The following is a 23,574-nucleotide window of genomic DNA, read 5'->3' as shown; positions in this document are numbered from 1 at the left end:
GATCATTTGGTGAATGATTGAAAACATGCCATGTTAAAATCTCCCCTCTTTGATTTTAGGGGCATTGTTAGTGGACTGAGGTCTTGAGTCTTGATGTTCTCTTTCCTCAGAATGGTTTATCTCCTAGGAAACCCCTGGTCCATTATGAAAATAGGGTCAGTTCCACTGGCCCTCCAGGCATGCCTGAAAACATCTAAATCCTAGATTCATTTTGGTTCAGGTTGGGCCCTCCTACCATACCAGAATCAAAAAGTAGGGGCCACAGTCAGATACCCAGGATTTGGGTATTCCATTAAAGTACAAGAACTCATGAATTATTAAGGTGACAATGACTGGAGCAAAAAGATTAATTTATATCAGTACCAAAATGTCCTATTTTGGGGACAGTATACCAGCATCATGATGTTGCTGTGATTATTAGGAGGCAGGTCAGAAATCAACTTAATGTGACAATGGTGTATCAGGGAAATGTGGTCCTAGAAGCTCCTCAAAAACTGGGTGCAGATTCCCAGGTAGAAGAATCTGAAGGGAGCTGTTTTAAAAGTGAGGCCCCTTATAGTTCCTGCTAATATCTACACATAGGTTTTGAGGAAGAGCAGTGAGATGTCCCTATGCAGTACTTGAATGAATTCTCCCTCAAAGCACTGGCCATCTGGGCTTTCTGTGCTTCCATAGAAAGGGGGCCAGTGCAGATAGTGTATCCAATCTTGGGGGGAAGGGGTCACAAAAGTCTGTGGCCAAAGACTTTCTCAGGGTATAGCCACCTTCACCACCTCTTGCTTCTCCAGTTTCTAGGGTAAGATAGCCCCCTGCTGGTTCTGGAAGCTTGATTTGTATTGGATAAGTAAATTGAATTTCTAGAAGAAATCAACCCACATTCCTTTGGTATTTGTTAAATTTATACATCTGTTCCATTGCCTGAGCAGTGATCTAAGAGTACATCACTAAGTACCAGAGCCCCCAAAGGTAGTCAGCAGCTTCTGACCCCATAGCAAGTTACCACAGCCAGAGGCAGCTCCCTGGAGAAATACATGAAAAGATAGAGGTTGCTGGCACTGGGGCTCTGTGATGTGGAGCTGGGCCACTGAGAGACCAAAGGACATCCTTAGTGTGATCTCCTGGGCCTGTATCCGTGGAGGCAGTCTTATGAGACTTGGGGTATCTGTTTGTGGTGTCCACTCTTAGCAGCATGTGTGACACCAAGGGAAGGTGAGCTGTTTTCTTCTAGGTATTTAGTTTAGTCATCCAATGTGAATCAAGCATCCATCCGGGTCTGATTCAGACAGCCCCTTAAGGTCCTAGAGCCTATCATTGCTGTGATGTGAAAGCCTTCAAATCTGAGTAAGATTCAGAATACCTGCTCCTCGATTTTAGAAGCAAGTCCCTAGTGATGAAGTTGGCACCTGTACAAGTTGAGGCCCATGGACAGTGACAAGTTCCACCACCTGGACTGGCGCTGTCTCTGCAAGGTGTGGGTAAAGATGGCCTTTAGTTTATATTTTTATGGTCTAGTTTCTCTTGGGGCAAGAGGATGGTAGACAGGAAGAATGACAACCTCAAATAAATGCAAACAGGTCCTCAAACATGCCTTCATCCGTGCAGAAGTCTATATTATTCAGAAAACTGAAGTGGAAGTAAAGGTCAAGGAAGAGAGGATATTAGCTTCTGACCAGTTCATAACATAGCATTTCCCTAAGACTTTCTTTTTCAATCAATACAATTTAAACTACATTTTTGTACTTAATTATTATAGAAAAATAAAGTTTAGCTAGCATAGAAAAAAAGTAGCAAATTACTTCAAAGTCAGAAAGATTGATCTTTTTTCTTTCTTTTTTTTTATAGCTACTATGTGATCTGTTTTGAACTTGAAACTTTCTATCATCAACTATATAAGACAAAGTGGTGGGGAGCCATAAATGAAATCGTGAACAATCTGAAACCAAAAAGACTTCCACTAACAGATGCTCAATTACATGAGCAATTTAAGAAAAAATTTGGCTTCAAAAAAGCTATGAAATGCAAGGTATTTCAGTAATCATTACATAATTTAGTATAGGAGGCTATTATAGATAATATGTTATTATAGGTAAGTATATGTCTCAAATTTTTATTTTAGGGGTAACTATTGGGTTAAATGAAGTTTTCAATATGAAATAAAAATTCCACATTTTAGCAGCTTAGAAGCCATACAATTCTGGATAATAAATTTCTGGTAGGGTTGCAAAACAATCTGTTAATGAACTGGATTGTGACCAATCTTAATAAAGGTTAGTATTTATTGAGTGCTTATTTTATACGCCAGGCGCTTTATAAATCCTTTTAACAAACTTTTTCAAGGTACTAGTACTGCTGTTGTCATTCTGGTTTTACAAATGAGAAATTTGAGGTGCAGCCAGGTAAGGATCTTTCCCAAATTACACAGCTAGTAAATGGCAGAGTCTGGCTTCAGTCCTGGGAACCTAACCTGAGGAACAAAACCTGGCATTCTGAATCAAATCTCTGTATCTGTTTCAACAAACCTTGATGCACAGCTTCTGGAACTGATAAATGAAGTGGTGAGCTCACCAGTTTCAAAGGACACACTGGCATTTATTTACCATTTATTTGTTTCAATGTCCATAAATTTAAGAATTGAATAAACTGTTCATTTAATTTTAAAATATTAAGTGGTCAGAATGTTTCAAAGAAGAGTGTAATATTTTTACCTCTCTATTCTGAGAACTAGAACAAAGAAGACAAATTGTATTTCTGTAGCTATGTAATTTTAGTTTCTAGATTTCTAAATTAGATTGTTCTTAAATCAGAAAAGGAACCCAGGGATCTTCATTTGCTTAAGTATTTCAGGAAGCAAATTTTCCCATTTTAAGCATCTACAAAGAAGGAGCTATAATTTCTCCCTAAAAAGTGGGGGGTGGGGAACTTCCCAAAAATATTTTTTAAACTTCTCAATGTTTCTTAACAGTTCTAACAACTTTAATCATTGCCCAGTGAGACACTTTCAAATGGAAAGTGAAAATTCTACTATGACTGAGCACCAATCATGTAATTATATCAATACATACTTATTAATTATATATTAGTGTTATATTTATTATAAATATATTAATATATGTTTATCGTCCTTTTTTTCCTTAAACCAAAGTTTAGGTGTATTTTAAAGAAACTTATTCTGGTGCTCTTAATCCTTTTAGAGCATCCCATTTGGTATGAAGTCTGCTGTTGAAAGAGGATTATCTGCTGTTTTCCATACATTTAGCCGTAAAACCTCAAGCTTGACCATCAATATTTCAGATGAGGCAGGCTATGCCATTTTCCATCATGCTGCTTTACACAACAGAGTTTCTATTATATGTCAACTGTGCAATGCTAGCTTCAACGTCAACCAAAGACGCTTTGTTATGTCTAGCCAAGGTACCATAAAGTTTAAAACATCTAAACTGTTTTTCTTTTACCTGCTCCTACTCAGAGTTAAGAAGACATGTTGATTATAGAGCAAGATAAAAATTTGGTATTGTATCTAGAGCATAGTTGAGGTTTGTGTTTCCCTTATTTCAGAGAGGCTCTTTTCTAAGTGTCACTTATTGCTCTCTCATATAGTATTATTTATTTCTTTATTGTGTCTCCCTCACTTGAACATAAGCTCTGTAAAAGGCAATGATTTGCTTTACTTTGTTTGCTATGGTATTTGAACGCCTAGAAGAAAGCCTGGCATTGTAGGTGCTCAGGAAGTAGTTGTTGGATGAATGCATGATTGGATGAACACAAGGTAGCATTTGATAATCACTGGCATAATTAAAACACAGTGGTGCACTATAGAAATTCACAGAAAAGGTAGATAAGTAGAGATCCCAGCAGAAGATCCATTTTTATCCCAGAGTTCTCAAGCAGGGAATAACTTCACAATATATAAACTTAAATAATATTTAATAACAAAAAATTCTTATAATAATAATTGTTTTTAATTAATGGCCCCTTTAAAGCTAACCCTAATTTTGACTTTTAAAAAGCCACTTTTTCCTGATTCTTAGGTAGGAATATATATATATATATATATATATATATATATATATATATAAAATATATGTTTATATATATATTCCTATTCACTGGAATAAATTTAACCAGTATAAAAATAATACTGTTGAAAATGAAAGCAGAAGTTCTCTATAACTGAAAAGGGAAATACAGATTAAATATCAGGAATGGCCGATAAGAAAATTGTGATTTTATGTTTTATCTTATATTTTATATCTTATATTGTATCTTATAATATTTTATATCTTAAAAAGCTGTGTTATATTTTCACACACCAAAACATGTTCTGCTTTAATCCTATTGGCTACTAATAAATTATGTACTCTTATCAGTATAATTAATATGTTTTCATATTAAGATACTTCTATTACTTGATTAAAATAGCACAAATTCAGTTAAATTTAAATATAACAAGTAGCTTATTGTTTAAAGATACATAATATTTTAAGCCTTTCTTGGTGTGAAATAAATCTTTGGTAAATTAAAGTCTCTCATTCATCCTGTGACTGCTTGGATTTCCATTTGCTAAGAATTGGATAGATTTTGACATTTGGAAAATGTATAACTCTACTGGCAACATCCACATATGATGACTTACCCAACACAAAACTGCACCAATTGTTAATTTTGACCAGACTCTAGAGATGCAGCATTCCAGGTCTGCTCTGCCATGATGCCGGCTGTGTGAACCAAGCCCAGGTGGCTTGACCAAAACCTCCACTCAATCCTGTCGTTGATATCTAAATATAGCAATTTTATTCTTATTCATATGAATCTATTTTGACTAATCTAGGGAACTCATATATGTTAGTAATCGTACTTCTGTGTGTATTCCCCTTTAAAACAGAGTCATCAAAAATGGATGTGAAAAAAGAAAGAAATGGTAAGATATAAATAAAATATTTGGTGCATTTGAAAAGGATATTGCATGTATCAAAACTCTTCTATAGTATATAATCTCCAAAATGTTCTGTTACATGAAAATGTCACATAATGATATTTTCTATATATTTTGAAGTCTAAATTTTTTCTACCCATGGTTGTTTATTCATATTCCTCTTAAGTCTTGTTTTTTTTCTTTTTTCTGTTTTTTACTGTGGAATTTACAGTTACCTCTACTTATTTTTTAAAAATCAATCCCCAAAGTAGTTTTTATGCCAAAAAAAAAAAAAACCAGTTAATATTATTTAGATATGCTGCCACCTAGTGACAGTAACAATGTATGAGGACTGAGGAATGAGGCATTCTTGACTGAGGTGAGAGATTTTACCTGAGTAGTTTTTGTTAAATGTTAATTTATTTAGTGTGTGTGTGTGTGGGGGGAGGGTCTGGTGCTGAGAGGGAGAGAGAAAGGATCCTAAGCAGGCTTCTCACTTTCAGCACAGAGCTGGACACAGGGCTCCATCTCACAAACAGATCATGACTGGAGCAGAAATCAAGAGTCAGACACTTAACCGACAGAGTCACTCAGGTGCCCTTGACCTAAGTATTGACTATTGAAAATCAGAAAAATTTTTAAAGGCTGTACCTTCCATATCTGTATCTAAAAGACTATATACCTTCATACTCTATATAGGATAATTCAAGGAGGGTGTTTTTTTTTTTCTTTCAGGTTTTAGGCATGTTTAATAGATCAACGACAACCAACTTCAGCTTGATTTATCCCCAGAATATTCAGCTAGCAACACAATGAACCTGACATGAAAGTGGTGAATCCTAGCATGATTTAGCCATTCTTCCATGTCAAGAGTTTAACATCTTTTTTAAAATTCCAGTATAATTAATGTACAGTGTTATATTAGTTTCAGGTGTACAATACAGTGATTCTACAGTTCTATACATTACTCAGTGCTCATCATGATAAGTGTACTCTTTAGTCTCCATCACCTATTTCACCCATTCCCCCCCCCCCATCCCCTCTGGTAACCACCAGTTTGTTCTGAATATATGAGTCTATCTTTTGTCTCTTTTTTTCTTTGTTTTGTTTCTTAAATTCCACGTATGAGTGAAGTCATATGGTATTTGTGTTTTCTGATCTACTAATTTCACTTTGCATTATATCCTCTAAATCCATCCATGTTGTTGCAAATGACAAGATATCATTCCTTTTTCTGGCTGAATAGTATTCCATTGTGTATACAGTAAAACCTTGGTTTGCAAACATAATTTATTTTGGAACCATGCTTGTAATCCAAAGCAGTTGTATATAAAAGCAAATTTCCCCATAAGAAATAATGGAAACTCAGATGATTTTTCCACAACCCAAAAATATTCATACAAAAATGATTACAATACTGTAATAGAATACAAAATAATAAAGAAAATATAAAATTAACCTGCACTTAGTTTGAAAACCATCGTGGCTGGTGTGAGCGAGATAAGAGAGAGGAAGGTTATTGTGTAGGACAACTTTTACCATCACTAATGGAATCACTGCTATCTATTGACTCAATGAAATCTTTTTCTTTTCATGCAACTTTAACAAGGAACCTATCCAATGACACTTGATTTTGCCTCCTTTGAGAATTTTGTGGAAATGTGACGTTACATTGTTGTTAAACAGATTCATCGGTGGTACTCTTACAGCCTTATTCAGGTGGTGCTTTTCAACATAATTTTGCACTGTTTCCAACACTTTACACATCTCCCTAATCTCATTTGAAGTGAGGGATTCCTCTGCCTTTTTCTCCTCCTCTTCACATGAGATGCAGGCATAGACTTCTTATAAAATCTTACAATTTTGGCCACTCACATACCTCATTCGTACTTTTCGATGATTTCCTTCTTAACTTCCACCACAATCATCTCCTTCTTACCGCCTTTCTTTTCAACATTTTTCTGCACAGGGACCATTGTATATGCTTACACAGATGTTGAATATAGTACAGTATTAATAAACTTGTCATATACTGTATTTAATGTAACTGGCAATAAGGCAGCAGAGGAAAGGGTCTATATCTGCAGGCAGGCTGACCTAGAATGAAGCAAAGTATCCATAAGCTTACTATTGGATGGAAAAGCAAAGGACTGTCCATAGGTGCTTTGAAGTGACAAAAAAATACACTGTTGGTGCCAGTTGTGGGCACCTTCCAACGTTCTGAAAAATCACTGATTTCTGCCAAACACTGCAGCCTGAGACTGAACATTCGAGCATGGGAGATGATCACCCACAATCCCACAGAGGGAGAGAGAGAGAGAGAGAGAACCATTGGCTTAGTTGTGATCATGTGATATTTGACATCACATACTACTCGTATTGCAAGACATCACTTGTTTATCAAATTAAAATTTACTAGAAACGTTTGCTTGTCTTGTGGAACACTCACGGAACAAGTTACTCCCAATCCAAGGTTTTACTGTATATGCATACCACATATTCTTTACCCATTCATCTATCAGTGGAGACTTGGGCTGCTTCCATATTTTGGCTATTGTATATAATGCTGCAATAAACATAGGGATGCATGCATATTTTTGAATTAGTGTTTTTTAATTCTTTGGGTAAATACCCTGTAGTGTGATAACTGTATTATATAGTAATTCTATTTTTAATTTTTTGAGGAATGTCCATTGTGGTTTTCATTTGCATTTCCCTCATAATTACTGATGTTGAGCATCTTTTCATGTGTCTTTTGGCCGTCTGTATGTCTTCTTTGGAGAAATATCTGTTCATGTCTTCTGCCCATTTTTAAATTGGATTATTTGTTTTTTTGGTATTGAGTTGTATATGTTCTTTATATATTCTGTATATTAACCCCTAGATCAGAGTTTTCAACCAGACAATAGTTTCTTCAGACAACATAAGCCCCTCCAGAACTTCCCTAATTCTAGTATGTCTTAGGCCAGTGTTCCTCATCCTCAGCACTGTTGACATTGTGAGCTGGATAATTCTTTGTTGTTGGGGGCTTTCCTGTGTACTATCAAATGTTTTGTAGTATCCCTGACTTCTCTACCCACTAAATGCAGCAACCTCCACCCCAGGTCTTACAAACAAAAATGTCATCAGACATTGCAGATGTTGTGGGGAGGGCACTTCATCCTACTATTCTGGGATAAACTTTCAACTACAAAGGAATCATCCAGGGATCTTGTTAAAATGAAGATTCTGTTTTAGCAGCCTGGGTGGGTGCCAAGATTCAGCATTTCTATTAAACACAATTTCAAGTAGTAAGAGGGGGATATAGGATAGTACTCCTGCCCCTGGATTGTGCTGAAATATTTTTTGGAGGGAGGTGGAGAGGAGAAGGAAAGGGTGAGTGGGGAGACTTGTGTGTGTGTGTGTGTGTGTGTGTGTGTGTGTGTGTGTGTGTGTATTTAAAAAAACAAAAAAATGTTGAGGTCATTTTGATTTTTTTAATTTTATTTATTTATTTTGAGAGAGAGAGAGAGAGAGAGAACAAGCAGGGGAGGGGCAGAGGGAAAGGGAGATAGAGAATCCAAGCAGGCTCTACACCTTCAGCACAGAGCCCTATGTGGGGCTCAAACCCACAAACCATCAGATCATGACCTGAGCTGAAACCAAGAGTCAGATATTTAACCAACTGCACCATCCAGGTGCCCCTTGGTGTTTCTCTTGCTGAGAGCAACCAACAGCCTTTAATTGACTGAAATAAACCAACATATTCTATAGTCCTATGATTAGGTCTCAGTCTTTTGTGAGAGCCTGTGCTCCTGGACTGTGAACTTCACATGTCTTTGTTAGTCCTCTCCCTGACCTTAGCTGTGTCAGGATGGATGAAGAGTGGCTAGAGTTGGGTATTTCCCTTCCCATAGGTAGGTTAGGCTCTGATAAAACCCAGCAGGTTAGGCTCTGGTATAACAGTTTCTCCTGAGGCCAAGCCTTGTTAAGGAAAATGGAATGCTCTGCTATATCTCAAAATGGTTCCTTTTTCCCTCCCCCTGCTAGAAGCATGAGGGGATTTTTCTCCAATATCCATTGTGAGATCCTGGTCAAACTCCAGGAGTTAAAACTCACTAAAGCATGGGGACCTCCTGGGACTGGGGCCCCCAGAGTTTTAAACTCTCAGACTTATCACAATGAGCTTCCAGCAATTCGTCAATTATAGTTCAGATTTCCCTACTGTTACTGAAACCCAAGTTCAGCTGCCTGCTGCTCGAAAAGCCAATACTTGAGGGACACCTGGGTGGCTCAGTCGGTTAAGCATCTGACTCTTGGTTTTGGCTCTGTCATGATTTCAGGGCTTGTGAGTTCCAGCCACACATCGGGCTCCATGCTGACAGTATGGAGCCTGCTTGGGATTCTCTCTCTCTCTCTCTCTCTCTCTCTCTCTCTCTCTCTCTCTCTCTCTCAAAATAAGTAAATAAGCTTAAAGGAAAAAAAAGCCAATCCTCAGAGACAGTTTTGATTGAAAAGGAATCTGAGCTTTATTCAGGAGGCCTGCCACTAAGAAAGCAGACTCTTGTCCCCCAAGGCCAACTCTGAGGTTTCTGCCTCACCCAGGGATTTTTTTTAAGGAGTCTATGGCAGTTAATCAGTAAATCAACTACAATGGTCCATAAAAGTTCTTAATTACACACAGACACAATGGTGTCAGTGACAGATGTTATCTCAGTGCTTGAAGGTTGTGCAAGGTAGTTGTGCAAAGGGGTCTGGTTCCTTACTGCTCAGGGGTTGTACAGGAGGGTCTGATTTCTGTTTTGTGATGTGCAGAAGCCTCTGTTTTTTCTAAGAAAGAATGCATGATCTATAGATTACAAAGAAATGGCAATCACTCACATGGGCTAAGTAAGGGTGATTGCTAAAGCTTAAAGACTACTTGGTTGGCTGGAGGGGCCTAGGGGGCTTTACTACTCAGTGGTTCTTGTGGAAGTTTCTTTTCAGTAAATTTTGATTCTCTGTATCAGCCTGTCCATATCTTCATTTTTGGAGGCAGTGTTTTTGCCCTGAGACCTCACTTCTCTAAAGGATCTAAGAAGCATTGTTGATTTTTCAGTTCGTTTAAACTTTTTACTTGCTCTTAGGACATAGTGATGATTTATGCACCTTCCATGCCTGACCAGAAACTGGAAGACTAAGCAGTGACTTTAGGTAGATAGATCAGAGCAAATACTGTAGATTACCAAAGGCTGTGATGTAAAGCTTAGATGAATAAGTCAGGCCAGAGGTCATTGGAAGTGTCTTGAGTTGGGAGAAAACAAGTGCTTCACTGAGGAATTACCATTTAGGCTGAGAAATAGGAGTTAGCTGGACCCTGGTCAGAAAAGCGTGTGGGAGAAGGAAGCTCTCAGACAGCAGGAATAGCCCAAGGTGACTGGATCATTCATCATCCAAATAAGGGAGACTTGAGAATGGAAGAGGCACTGTTAATCATTATGCTCAGGCAACAGGCATAGATGAGTACTTTCCTGGGCAAGCTGGGTCGTGTGGCTGATTACCCCACATTTGAAGAGAAGAAGAAGGCCCAGATGAAGAGAACAAGTTGTGTATGTCATGGGTGTTTTGGGGTGAGGGAGGTAGCTGTTGGTTCAGGTGAATTGGAACCAGTGGATCCTTTTCCTGTATTCATGATCGATGACGTTTTGAAACCTCTGAAGCGTTTTAAGCAAGGAGGTAAAAAGATCAGATTTATATTTTGAAATAATGCATTGGTGAAGGGCAAGAACAAGGTGGGGTACCAGTTGGGCGGCTTGGAGTGGGGAGGTGGTGGCAATAAAGATAAGTTCTAGAGATATTTAGTCTTGGCAATGGACTGGTTATGGAGATGAAATGAGAAGGAGACACTAAGGAGTCTTTCAGGTGTCTGATTTGTAGAACTGGCTGGATAGTGATATCCTTCACTGATTTAGGCAGCAGTGAAAGAGGACCAGGTTTGGAGGGGAGTTCCATTCAGAACATGTTAAGTTTGACGTGGTGTGTGGAGACACCTCATAAGAGGTTAGAGATAAAGATGTGGAGCTTGGAGAAGAAACACATCTAGAGACATAATCCTGGGAGTCACCGACTTATAGGTGGTAAATGAAGTCACTGCGAAGATAAAAAGGCCAGAGACAGAGCCCTAAGGCTCATGTAGGCGTCGGGATAATGAGAACGTCCCAAAGGAGACTCTAAAGGAGTAGCCAGAGAGGTAGGAGAAAAATAGGAGGTTATGGTATCACAAAAGCCAAGGGGGGGAAAAAACATTTTAAAGAGGAAGAAACTTACTGTTGAGAGGTAAGATGAGAATTGAAAAACACCCACTGGATTTAGTGACATGGAGGGCTTTTGTGAACATATTTTTCTTTGAATTTCAAAGGATTTTACCTCTTACTACAAAACATTTAAGTAAAATGGAAAATAAACAAGAAATCGCTTATTTGATATCACAAAACTATTTTACACATTGAATTTTTCAAATATTTAATATTTTCAATGTTTTTTATTCTTCATTTATAAAGAAGTACTAATTTTTAATGGTCAGACATCCTGAATTAAAGAAATCTAGAATTGCCTAAAATTATACTTTTTAATGCTTATCTTGCTTATCTTTTATGATATAAAAGCTCTAGATAAGCACTAAAAAGCTCCACAGATGGATATCAAAAAGATATGTTTTTAGATGGACATTTTAGATCTTGACCACCTAAATAATTGTCCATACATTTTAGGTCCAACACCTCTACACCTGGCTGCACAGGCTTGCTCACTGGAAACAACCATCTGTCTCCTCTGTTTCAAAGCTGATTACACACTTTCTGAAAAAAGAGGTTGGATGCCGATTCACTTTGCTGCTTTCTATGACAATATTGGCATCATCATTGCTCTCTGCAGGAAGGATCCTAGTTTGATAGAAGCAGAGGCGACAGCTGAGTAAGTTATTAAGCATTTGTAAAAACATAAACCTCTGCTTTCATGGCTTGCCCCAAACACTCACAGTAAAAGGAATGGTTGATATGATCCATGTGAAAGGCTATGTAAGGCTTACCCTCTGGTCCCTATCTTCTTCATCCACCACTTACCTCTACAATGTATAAAGAGAGAACTGCCATTGACCTATCCATGCTATCTGAAAGAATAAGAAGTAAACCCTAGGAAGTTTTTGCTAAACTTTTCTTAGTGGTTTGGTTCCACAGACCAGTTTATCAGGTTAATTACTTAGTGCTCTGGAAGAAGCCTGAGACTAAGGAGGAGAAAAGTTGCTCTAAATTGGAATCTACCCAACCAGGAAACAGCACAAGATTATCAAAGGCTGTAGATTACCAGATTATCCAGACCAATGTGGATAGGCCTCAGATAACAGGAGAAACATCTAATGGTATACAGAAGAGAAACACATTAAGAAGAAGAAAATAACTATGGGGGCACCTGGCTGGCTCATTTGGTGGAGCATGTGACTCTTGATCTCGGGGTTGTGAGTTCAAGCTCCACATTGGGTGTAGAGATTACTTAAAAATAAAATCTTAAAAAAACGTTTTTTTTTTAAGAAGAAGAAAATAACTTTGAAATAGAGAAACACCCCAAATACAATTTCACAATTTAGCTTCTATTTCGCAATTCTCTTTCATAATTTAGCAGAGGACCAAACTTTAAGATGGAGGTGTAACTTCTCCTGAAGGGTACATTCTTGGTTATAATTGAAACACAAAGTTATCATTTTGAATCTGAACATGGTTTAGGCATAGTTTCATTCAGATATTTCTGGGTCTTCAGATAACCTGGCCATTATGATTAAGTGAAGAAATTAATCCTCCCTCTAGTTTGGGGCAAAGATGTATGTAAAGAAAGCTTTCAGGAAACAATGGTCTCTGGCTAATAGTTTCTCTAAGAGACTCTGGAAAGAGCCATGGAATATAGAGACCCGAATCAGCTCTGCTCAGTCATATTGTGACAATGTCTTTGAGTGGAGCGGCATAATGATTAGTGGGTTGTAAAAGCTCAAACAATTGGATATCAGAGGTGGAAGTAAGAAGCTATCTGTGAACATAAGGAAAAAGGAAAGGATTCATAGAGAGGACAATTACCGAGGTCGGGATCTGTGTGGAGCTAATGAAGAGTGCGACCACGCAGGTGTGTATGAATATGGAGCCCAAATGAAGGTATGACAAGGAACTGAGAGATCAGAACACAGATGGTAATTAGCATGGATGTTAAAGTCACAATCCAAGGGGCATGTTGGTGAGGCAGTTCAGGAGCTAAGATGCTGGAAGAGCACCCTGCAGGGCAGGGGGAATGGCAATATGGAACTGAAAAGAGAAATACAATTTATTGGGTAGTATGCTTTTCATGAGGAAAATCAGAGTGATAGTGTTAAAGTAGAAGTAATCTTTATTCCTACCACTGAATAGGATAAATAAAGCAATAGAACAGTCTTATTAAAGAACAAAAGGGAGAAAGTGAAGAGATGTTTACTCATAAAAGACAAGAGTTTCTCTAGGACCCAGGGAAAATGAGATAGAGGAGAGAGAGAGTTCTGGGGCTAACTGGGCAAAGGTGAAAGAAAGTTCAAGGACAGGCAGCAAGAGAAAGAGGGCTTCACAAAGAGAGAGGCATGGGTATAAGGATAAAAAGTAGGCATGTGACAGTGAAAAGAGAATGAGAGGGAAACTATGTATCGAGACTGTGCTAAGCACCTTATTCATCCCTTACACTAACACTGTGAGCTGAGTGTTGTTATCCTCATTCCTCGACAGATGAAGACAATAACCCAATTTGCTTAAGGTCAAACTGCTAGTGAGTAGATCTGTTAAGATACAATCAAAGCCACTGTGACAAACATATGCCAAAATATTGTAGTTTAAACAAGGTACACATGTAACCTTCCTCTTGTTGCTTCTTCACATGTGGCTTCTGTATCCTGATTCAAAATGCCTACTCTTGCTTTCATCGTTATGCCTGTATTTTAGCCATAAAGAGAAACAGAAATGCAAAGTAGTGGCACATTCCTTTTCTCTTTAGGGAATTGCCCAGGTCACTTCTACTAACATCACGTTGGCCAAACTTAGTCATTGGCCAATAGGCATCCATAAAGGAAGCTGAGATGTAATATTTGGCTGGACAGTCATGTGCCCAACCAAAGATCTTCAGTATCTAAGAAGCAGATAGTGGGATTTTTGAGAAAATCTGTTAGTTTCTGCCATGATGAGGAAGCTGGGATTTGAGAACTGGACATGAAGAATAAAGAAGTGGCTTGGAACACTCCCTGGGCTCAGTTTCACTATGTGTACAATGGGCTGATGATACTTGCCTTGCTGTTTCCTTCGCTCATAGAGTTGTAAGGATTAGATGAGGTGGTGTATTCTAAGAACTTTGAACGTTATCAACTTCTAAACAAATTATAAGGTGTGATAATTAAGTTGGGAGGGAAAGTAGGGGCAAATACTAAGGACAGCCAAGGCAAGGGAGGCAAATCTATTTACATGTGGAATATATAGAATAATACCATGTACTGAAGAGAAGGTGATGATATAAATCAATATAAATCAGCCTTCCTCCAACAGCAATGTGAATGGCTTCGCAAGAAGTAAATTTGACACTATACGTGTGCTTAATTATCATAATATGTTCCTTGATTTTTAGGAATCAGTGTACTCCACTGTTGCTTGCTGCCACTTCAGGAGCACTGGACACTATTCAATACCTATTTTCTCTTGGTGCTAACTGGAGAAAAACAGATATTAAAGGAAACAATATAATTCATTTATCAGTGCTAACCTTTCATACAGAGGTTCTCAAGCATATAATAGAGTTAAATATTCCTGAACTTCCGGTTTGGAAAACTTTGGTAGGTGAGTGCACAACACATAATCTCTTTATAAATAAATGTTCTCATTATTATTCAGCTTAATCGTTGATACTCTGAAATAGAGCAAATAAAATAATACATGCATCATATTTTAAACAGTTAAAATCAAAAACTGTTTAGTTAAAAGCAGAAATACAAATAATACTGAACTATATTTTGTGTGTTCAAAAGTACTTTTTTTTTTTAATTTTTTTTTTAAATTTTTTTTTCAATGTTTATTTATTTTTGGGACAGAGAGAGACAGAGCATGAACGGGGGAGGGGCAGAGAGAGAGGGAGACACAGAATCAGAAACAGGCTCCAGGCTCTGAGCCGTCAGCCCAGAGCCTGACGCGGGGCTCGAACTCACGGATCGCGAGATCGTGACCTGGCTGAAGTCGGGCGCTTAACCGACTGCGCCACCCAGGCGCCCCACTTTTATTTCTAAATTAAAATCAAAGAATAATAACTCACACTGTACTTTACACAATTATATTTATTTTTATTTTCCAACTTCCTCCAAAAGTCCATCTATCCTCCTTTCTGTCAAAAAAGCAAATTAAAACAAACAAAAAACAAGGAAAGAGGAAGAAAATTAATTAAAGTGAAGAAAACTCCCTCCGATTTATTCCTTCCTAATTTAAAAGACAGATTCAGGGGCGCCTGGGTGGCTCAGTTGGTTAAGTGTCAGATCCTTGATTTTGGCTCAGGTCATGATCTCAGGGTGATGAGATCAGGCCCTACATCAGGCTCCATGCTGAGTGTGGAGCCTGCTTAAGATTCTCTCTCTCCCTCTTTCTCTGCCCCACCCTGGCTTGCATACGTGTGTGTGCACGCTCTAAAATAAATAAATAAATAAATAGATAGATAGATAAATAAATAAATAAATAAATAAAACATAGATTCAGCAACATTTTCCCTCATATATTGATATATGTTTTATGAAAATTTTTGCTTGAGATGTTGCTCCAGATTTTTTTTGGTCTAGCCTGAAATATTATAAGGATAAGGGTCTCTAAGCCAATTGAATGCACAAATCTGATTTTACTATCCCTCAAAACCCCACTAAAATTACACGGAGCTTAACTAATAACATTAGCAACAGTAGGAAATAAGCATTCAAGAGAAAACAGGAAAGGAGAAACTAGCAATAAAATGTTGGAAACAGGCAAGTCTTAGAATTTAGCAGACTGGACAAATCATCCCAAGCTGACAGTGGGAAATCTGAGGACCTCTCAGACTTACACCATAAATCCTCACTAGGGACTCTGACTGAGAGCACCAGGCTAGGCCAGAAAGACCGAAAGATGCCAAGGCAGGAATTCTCCTCAACAAACAGGAAACTGGGAGTCTGCACCAAGAGAAAAGCAAAGGTGATTTCAAAGATGACAGCAAATGAAGTCCCCGAATGGAAACTGTGTACCTGGGCCAAAGGGATGTGGGAGGAATTACCGACAGGTACAAAGAAAACTAGGCAGATGGAATAAAATAAGGTTCCCAAGAAAGACAAAAGTAAGAAAGGAGACAAAACTGTAGTACGCTGCAATGCTTACCTGTGAATAATACCTGCATAGGCATTATAGTATAAGTATGGAATATTCATTTAACTAAATACTATAAATGTGGGGAAGGGGAGGGAGAGGGGTGGCAGCACAGTGGTGGAAGAGCTTACTTCTCATTTACCATAACATGAAGTCAGTCGATGATGTCCAAAATTGACAGAGCAAATGGTCATAGTGTATATAAGCATTTAGAAATATGGAGGTATATTGAAAGTCCAAAGTGGTTATATCTGGAGAGATGAACTCAGAAAAGCGGAGGGTAAAGAGAGACCAGAAAAGGATACTTCAATGTGGTTTCTTCTTGTACAATAGACGTTGTTTAGAAGGATATATATTTATTTGCATTACCTCCACATGAATTTATAGTATAAATGCATTTAGGATTTTTTGAAGTTATCTTCTTCATACTCAGGAAATGTATAAAGCTGCCTATATGCTTTAATAGATACTAAATTTTTATTGACAATAATGTAGTTTACTTTGCCATTCTTGAAAGCTTACGCTTAAATTTTATTGAACAACTGATTTCAGGCAAGAGAGAAGTGTACTGTTTCCCAAGTAAATTTGAACCATATGACCAGTCAATCCAAGTCATTCAGACCAAGTATTAAACATTTCAGAATTTTTCTACTAACTGTATAGATTATAAACCTCAGAGATTATGGGCATTTGCAACCTGTTCAGCACCCCTCAGAAGGCCATGCACAGAGGGAATTTAATGAATGCATTTGGTGTAATAGTCATTATCTCAACTCACAGCTTCACTTGGCCTGTACAGAAGCAGATCAATCATTCCATTCCCTCTTCTAAAATTACAATATGCGTTTTTCTGTTGAATGCTTGCCAGAAATGTTGCAGTGTGAAAGCTATAAACGAAGGATGATGGCTGTGATGTCCTTGGAAGTAATTTGCTTAGCAAATGCTGGATACTGGAAATATATTTTGGATGCAGGTGACGTAAAATCCATTTACTGTCTTTTGCTTACACTATTTTATGTAGAGCTATAATTATATTCAATCGGTTTAAAATCTATTTTTAATTGTAGAGAAAACCTTTTAGTTGATTTTAAGTTTCTATTTTTCTTTTTTCTAAGGTTATTACCTTTACCTGACGATATATGTAAAATTTTTTTTTATATGAAATTTATTGACAAATTGGTTTCCATACAACACCCAGTGCTCATCCCAAAAGGTGCCCTCCTCATGTAAAATTTTTAATTCGAGTATATTTGACACACAGTGTTACATTAGTTTCAGGTGTACAACATAGTGATTCAACAACTCTATACATTATGTTATACTTACCACAAATGTAGCTACCATCTGTCATTGTGCAATGCTATTACAATACCATTGACTATATTCCCTACGCTGTGGCTTTTATTCCTGTGACATATTCATTCCATAACCGAAAGTCTGTGTCACTCACTCACACCTTTACCCATTTTACCCATGTCTCCACCCCCTTCCCCTCTGGGAACCATCAGTTTGGCCTTGTATTTATAGGTCTGATTCTACTTTTTGTTTGTTTTGTTTTTTAGATTCTACATATAAGTGAGATCATATGGTATTTGTCTTTCTCTGACAACCTTATATTTTATTTCTCATGTGGAAACTGCACACAATCAAAAAACGATATAAATTCTACTTCTCTAAAACTTTGTAAACTTAAAAATGATACTAAATTACTGTACTACATTTTATATTTACTTTCAATTAGAAATTATCCTTATTCTGTATTTACACAATTTATTTTTTAAATTAAAATGGGGCAGCTGGGATGGCTCAGTCTGTTAAGCGTCCGACTTCAGCTCAGGTCATGATCCCACGGTTTGTGAGTTCGAGCCCCGCATCGGACTCTGTGCTGACAGCTCAGAGCCTGAATCCTGCTTTAGATTCTGTGTCTCCCCCTCTCTCTGCTCCTCCCCCAATGCAATCTGTCTCTGTCTCTGCCTCTCAAAGATAAATAAACATTTAAAAAAATAGCAGGGTTTTGTGTATGGGTGTGTGTGTGTGTGTGTATGCTGAGCACCAGGTATTGTATGGAAGTGTTAAATCATTCACTATATTTACAACTGAAACTAACATTACACTGTATATTAACTAACTGGAATTCAGATAAAAACTTTAAAAAATAGCAGTTTTTGTGTCAACCCTGGGTTTGTCACTAGCTCTGCATTTAGAATTTAAGTTAATTGCTCGCCCTCTATAACCCTAATTTCCTTGTTAATCAAATGATTCCTACCTCATTTGGTTGTTTTGAGAATAGCACTTTCCAATATAACTTTCTGAAATGATGGAAACGTTCTATCTTCATTGTCTAATATGGTATCCACTACTCTAATGTGGATATTGGGCATACATAAGATGCTCCATAAATATTTGTTGAATGAATAAATAAATGAATAAAAAAATTACAAGTAGTACCCTAAAACTAACCTTTAGTATTCCTAAAAACATGTACAAAAATCTGTGTCCAAAAGGTAAACCATAGATAAATAAGTCATGAGGGAGGTATCATTTCAGGTAGATAAATAAATAAAGCCCTGATTATACGGTTATATTTTCCAACATTTCTTGTGTCTCCAGATTGTGCTCTTTTCTTTTCTTTTTTTTTAATTTTTTTTTTCAACGTTTATTTATTTTTTTGGGACAGAGAGAGACAGAGCATGAACGGGGGAGGGGCAGAGAGAGAGGGAGACACAGAATCTGAAACAGGCTCCAGGCTCTGAGCCGTCAGCCCAGAGCCCGACGCGGGGCTCGAACTCACGGACCGCGAGATCGTGACCTGGCTGAAGTCGGACGCTTAACCGACTGCGCCACCCAGGCGCCCCTGTGCTCTTTTCTTTCACAGTGAACTGATATAACAAACATCCGACTGAAGCCAATTTTCTTTTTTCACCATGCCCAGTGATTTCCATCCTTGAACCAATTATAATTAATGAAGCTAAGGTTGCTTTTTACTAGATTCAGCACTTTTTGTTTTTCAGTTGCTTGTAAAAACTATAGGTAAAATATAATAAAATGCTCAAATAATTGTACAAATGCTGCCACACAAATTTAAAGAAATATCCAAAACTGAACTGTATCATGTGGTGGCTCAAAGAATTTATTCATCTATCATTTGAAGCTGAAAATCCATGGTTCCAAGGTGGCTTAGCGTTACCAACATGAAATAATAGGCTTGTGTGCTGTGTGAAAATCAGACGTGTGAACATGAGAGCTGCTTGAATTATGGAAAAGACAGACAGGTGAATTCATATGGTTTCAAATTATAATTTTATAAACATGTTATAGAATTATTTGCTAATTGTTCATATGGCGATGACCACAGCCATTATTTAAATCTTATGATAAATTAACTATAAATCGTTACAAATAATTCATGCTTTTTCTTGATTTCTTTATTGCAGGTACCATTCCTGCCTTAATTAATCTATTAAAATGTTCCAAAATAAAATTACAGTGCAAAACAGTTGGGTTATTGAGTAATATCTCAACACATGCAAACATAGTGCATGCTATAGTAGAGGCGGGAGGCATTCCAGCTCTGAACAACCTACTGGTTTCTGATGAACCTGAACTACATTCTCGCTGTGCTGTCATTTTATATGACATTGCTCAACTTGAAAACAAGGATGTTATTGCCACATGTGTAAGTTCTTTTCATAGAATATAGTTTTGACTGACATTCCCTGGGTGTCTCAGTCGGTTAAGCATCTGACTTTGGCTCAGTTCATGATCTCATGGTTTGTGAGTTCCAGCCCTGTGTCGGGCTCTGTGCTGACAGCTCAGAGTCTGCAGCCTGCTTCTGTTCTGTGTCTCCTTCTCTCTCTGCTCCTTCCCTGCCTGTGCTCTGTCCCTCTGTCTCTCAAAAATAAACAAACATCAAAAAAATAAAAAAAAAAAGAAGCTAGAAAGGTACATACCCATTTATTATGCAGTGGTGAAATTCCCAGGGAAGAAATCCAATCTCAAAGAAGATGGCAAAGAACAAACCTGCCACAATCCCATGAGTGCTAAAAGTAAACAAGAGGAAGATAGTACCAGAGCAAGCACAGCAAAGGACATGAGCTTCAGCAGAGGTATCCGGGTCCCCTCTCCCTTTCTCCCAAGCAACACAGTAGGCCCCAATGGATGCTATCCACACATTGGGTTTTTGATGTACCTGAACAACCTCGAGCCTGAGAAACCTATCACTTTGGTAGCAACCAGTAAGCAAACCTGTTGTTTGTCTAAAGGGAAATGTTATCACCACACCTTTCAAGGTTACCAGCTACATAAAAATCCTGAGGCTTGGCCTAGGTGAAAGAGCTGGCATAGTCTTGATACGCTCCAACATGGGTAGGAATGCAAGAGGCCCAGGGAGGACTGTTTCTCAACAGAAATGATCACCCAAGATAACACAGGAGGCAGGGCAAGGGCCTACTTAGCTCTAGGGTGTGGTTGCTTCTTTTTGTTTATGAGAGGGTATTACAAGAAATGCTACCACTTTGGCTATTTCTGTCCTGGCTGGAAAATGCAGTCCAACTGTACCAGAAAGTTATTTTTTGTGAACACCAAGCAATCTTTGCCATGCTGCATTTCCTCAAACGAAACCCACTATATTGTGTCTGCTTATGCTTGATTTAAGATCTTTTATGAGAGATTTATAAGATTATTTTTATTGTTTTCTTCAGTAGATGCTTCTTCACCATGGATTGAATAATTTAGCATCATAAAATGTACCTTTTTTGTCGAGTGTAATACTTTTTCCCTGAATTCTATATTGTCCAGAATTATGTTTGTGATGTTTCCTTTGCACTCTCATGTTTAATTTGGCTCTGCCCATCCTTTTTAACTTTTCTGAGTCATTTCCTGTTGGTTGGTTTGTTATCTTTGGGAAATATATTGGAAATATAGACACCCCAGACTCACCTCTAGAGTTAGTCTTTACTTATTTAGAATTTATAATCTATGGTTAATCTAATAATTACCCAGAATTGGGATAAATGTGTCCCTTGAATCAGCATATTTAGGTTATGCTTTGCCACTCACTTTGTGTTGAGTGTATGTATTGAGCTCATTTATACTCATTGACATGACATGGTTAACCTTAGTTCTGTCATAATTTGTTATTACTATCTTTTTAACTTTAATCTATTGTGTGGTCAGTGTTTTCCTTCTCTTTTTATCTTTAAAGTGCAGGATTTACATGTCAACATTCATTACCTGTATTTCCTGGGACTTGGTATAACTTTTCAACATGTATATTCATCTTCTTTTATTTTTAGAATGCTTTCCTGAATTCATATCTTTATTTTTTTCTGTAATATTCTTTTAGTCCATTCACACGAGGACTTTTTGTAAGTTTATTAGATGGCAGATTCTATTCTAGATGTTGGGGTTATAACAGTGAACAAAACAAATAAAACCCCAGTTTCATGGAAATTGTATTCTACTTGGGAGTAGCAAGACCATGAGCAAAGCAAATAAAACAAACATGTATGTTAGGTGAAAATAAGTGGTAAGGGGGGCAATAAAGCAGAGAAAGGGGAGAGGGGAGCGTGGTGAAAAATACTTCAATAAGTATTTGCATTTGAGTGCAGACTTAAAGTAGATGAGAAAGTGTGTCATGTTTTTCTGCTGGAAAGAGTATTCTAGGCTGAGGAAACAAGTGCAAAGTTAATGGAAGTTGGAATGTGCCTGGTATGTTCAAGGAGCAACAAGAAACCAAAAGTAGCTGAGGGGAGAGATACAGGAGATGCTCAGCTGGGTTGGGTAATGGTGGGCCACATCATGGTTGTGGGGGCAACTGTCAGACACCTTGCTTTTGCTCTGAGTATGTTAAGCCATTGAATGATTTTGTTCTGGGAAGTTCCATGAAGAGATTTAGATCTACCCTCTATTAAAATAGGTGGGCAAGAGTGGATGTGTCAAGACTAATTCAAAGCTATTATAGTAATCCAGATGACAGATAAAGGTATCTTGAACCAGGGTAATAATAGTGAAAATGGTGAGAAGTGATCACATTCTGTATTATATATTTTTTAATGTTTATTTATTTTTGAGAGAGAGAGAGAGAGACAGAGTGTGAGCAGGGGAGGGGCAGAGAGAGAGAGAGACACACACACAGAATCTGAAGCAGGCTTCAGGCTCTGAGCTGTCAGCACAGATCCCAATGCGGGGCTTGAACCCAAGAGCTGTGAAATCATGACTTGAGCCAAAGTCGGACGCCCAACCAACTGAGCCACCCAATCGCCCCTACATTCTGTATTATATTTTGAAAGTTAAGTTCACCAGAATCTGTGGGAAAGTTGAAAGATATGGAGGGACCTCAAAGGAAACTAAGAAGGAATGGCCAACAAGGTAGGAGGAAACCTGAAGAATCTCTATCAGCCAAATGAAGAAAGTGTTTCAAAGAGGAAAGAATGATTAATAGTGTCAAAGCTATTGTAAGGTGAAAGTCAAATACTGACCATTGCATTTATTTGCCTGAATTAAATGACCAGCTCTCTTTGGGAACACTAATTATTTGCATATTATATTACCTTTTCCTGCCTTACATAGCTATCATTTTTTCTCTCGTCCTTTTCCACTCATTGTTTCATTTTATTTCATTTTTTTCCTTAATCCTGTCCTTGCCCCTTGCTATGTTTTTCAGCATTGTTTATTTTTGTGTGGATTACAATTTGGCTTTTATATTTCTCCACATCTTTCCTGAGCTTTTCCAGCTCTCATTTCTTCTCCCCTATTTCAAAAATATCTTCCCTGAGCTCTGATGTATCTCCTGTGCACTCTTGTTTTATAGAAGTGATTGTTTCATTAATTTTTTCATTGATAATAATGTACCACTTTAAGTTAAAATCTCATCTATTTTTGTGGAAATATTTTTTGATGAACATTAACCATTTGTCGTAAATTTTTCTGCTTTTTTTCTTAAATATATTTGGACAGATGCTGTTCTAGTTCTGTTTTGATTATTACTCATCTTTGAATTAGGTAAGTTCTTTCTCGTCCTGCTACTTGCAGGAAGTATATGTGGGAAAGGGTCCAGTTCTAGGCTAGCAAGCATATGACTTATGCCACAGAGTTGTATGCATGGGTTCTTTCAGCTTTACTTTTCCCTAAGCCAACAGAGACTGGTGCATAGTACCTCACAATGTAAGATTCTATTTCCTCCACAATGCGGAGTCCATCTCTTCCTTTTTACCTCACCGAGAGTCTACTTCTTCCAAACATATCTTGTCAGTATGATTCCTTGTCAATCCTTGCCTTCCT

The 23,574-nt window shown here is 37.7% G+C and overlaps 1 protein-coding gene across 1 annotated transcript in view; it reads left to right on the top strand.

Annotated features, from left to right (window-relative positions):
• The window catches only part of ANKAR (ankyrin and armadillo repeat containing), a 69,006-nt gene that overhangs the window by 14,266 nt on the left and 31,166 nt on the right, over nucleotides 1–23,574 (top strand). Inside the window, exons 5-10 of the mRNA XM_047085110.1 lie at nucleotides 1,843–2,023; nucleotides 3,192–3,411; nucleotides 11,641–11,842; nucleotides 14,549–14,757; nucleotides 17,162–17,266; nucleotides 19,728–19,969. Coding sequence (XP_046941066.1) covers nucleotides 1,843–2,023; nucleotides 3,192–3,411; nucleotides 11,641–11,842; nucleotides 14,549–14,757; nucleotides 17,162–17,266; nucleotides 19,728–19,969 — 1,159 coding nt within the window. The remainder of the gene's footprint in view (nucleotides 1–1,842; nucleotides 2,024–3,191; nucleotides 3,412–11,640; nucleotides 11,843–14,548; nucleotides 14,758–17,161; nucleotides 17,267–19,727; nucleotides 19,970–23,574) is intronic.

Source organism: Lynx rufus, unplaced genomic scaffold (genome assembly GCF_022079265.1).
Source record: "Lynx rufus isolate CCGP_SWC_20201006 ecotype Redwood Valley unplaced genomic scaffold, mLynRuf1.p SCAF_2, whole genome shotgun sequence".
Lineage (NCBI taxonomy): Eukaryota > Metazoa > Chordata > Mammalia > Carnivora > Felidae > Lynx > Lynx rufus.
Note: the sequence above shows the minus strand (reverse complement) of the source record. Positions and strands in the feature narration are given on the sequence as shown.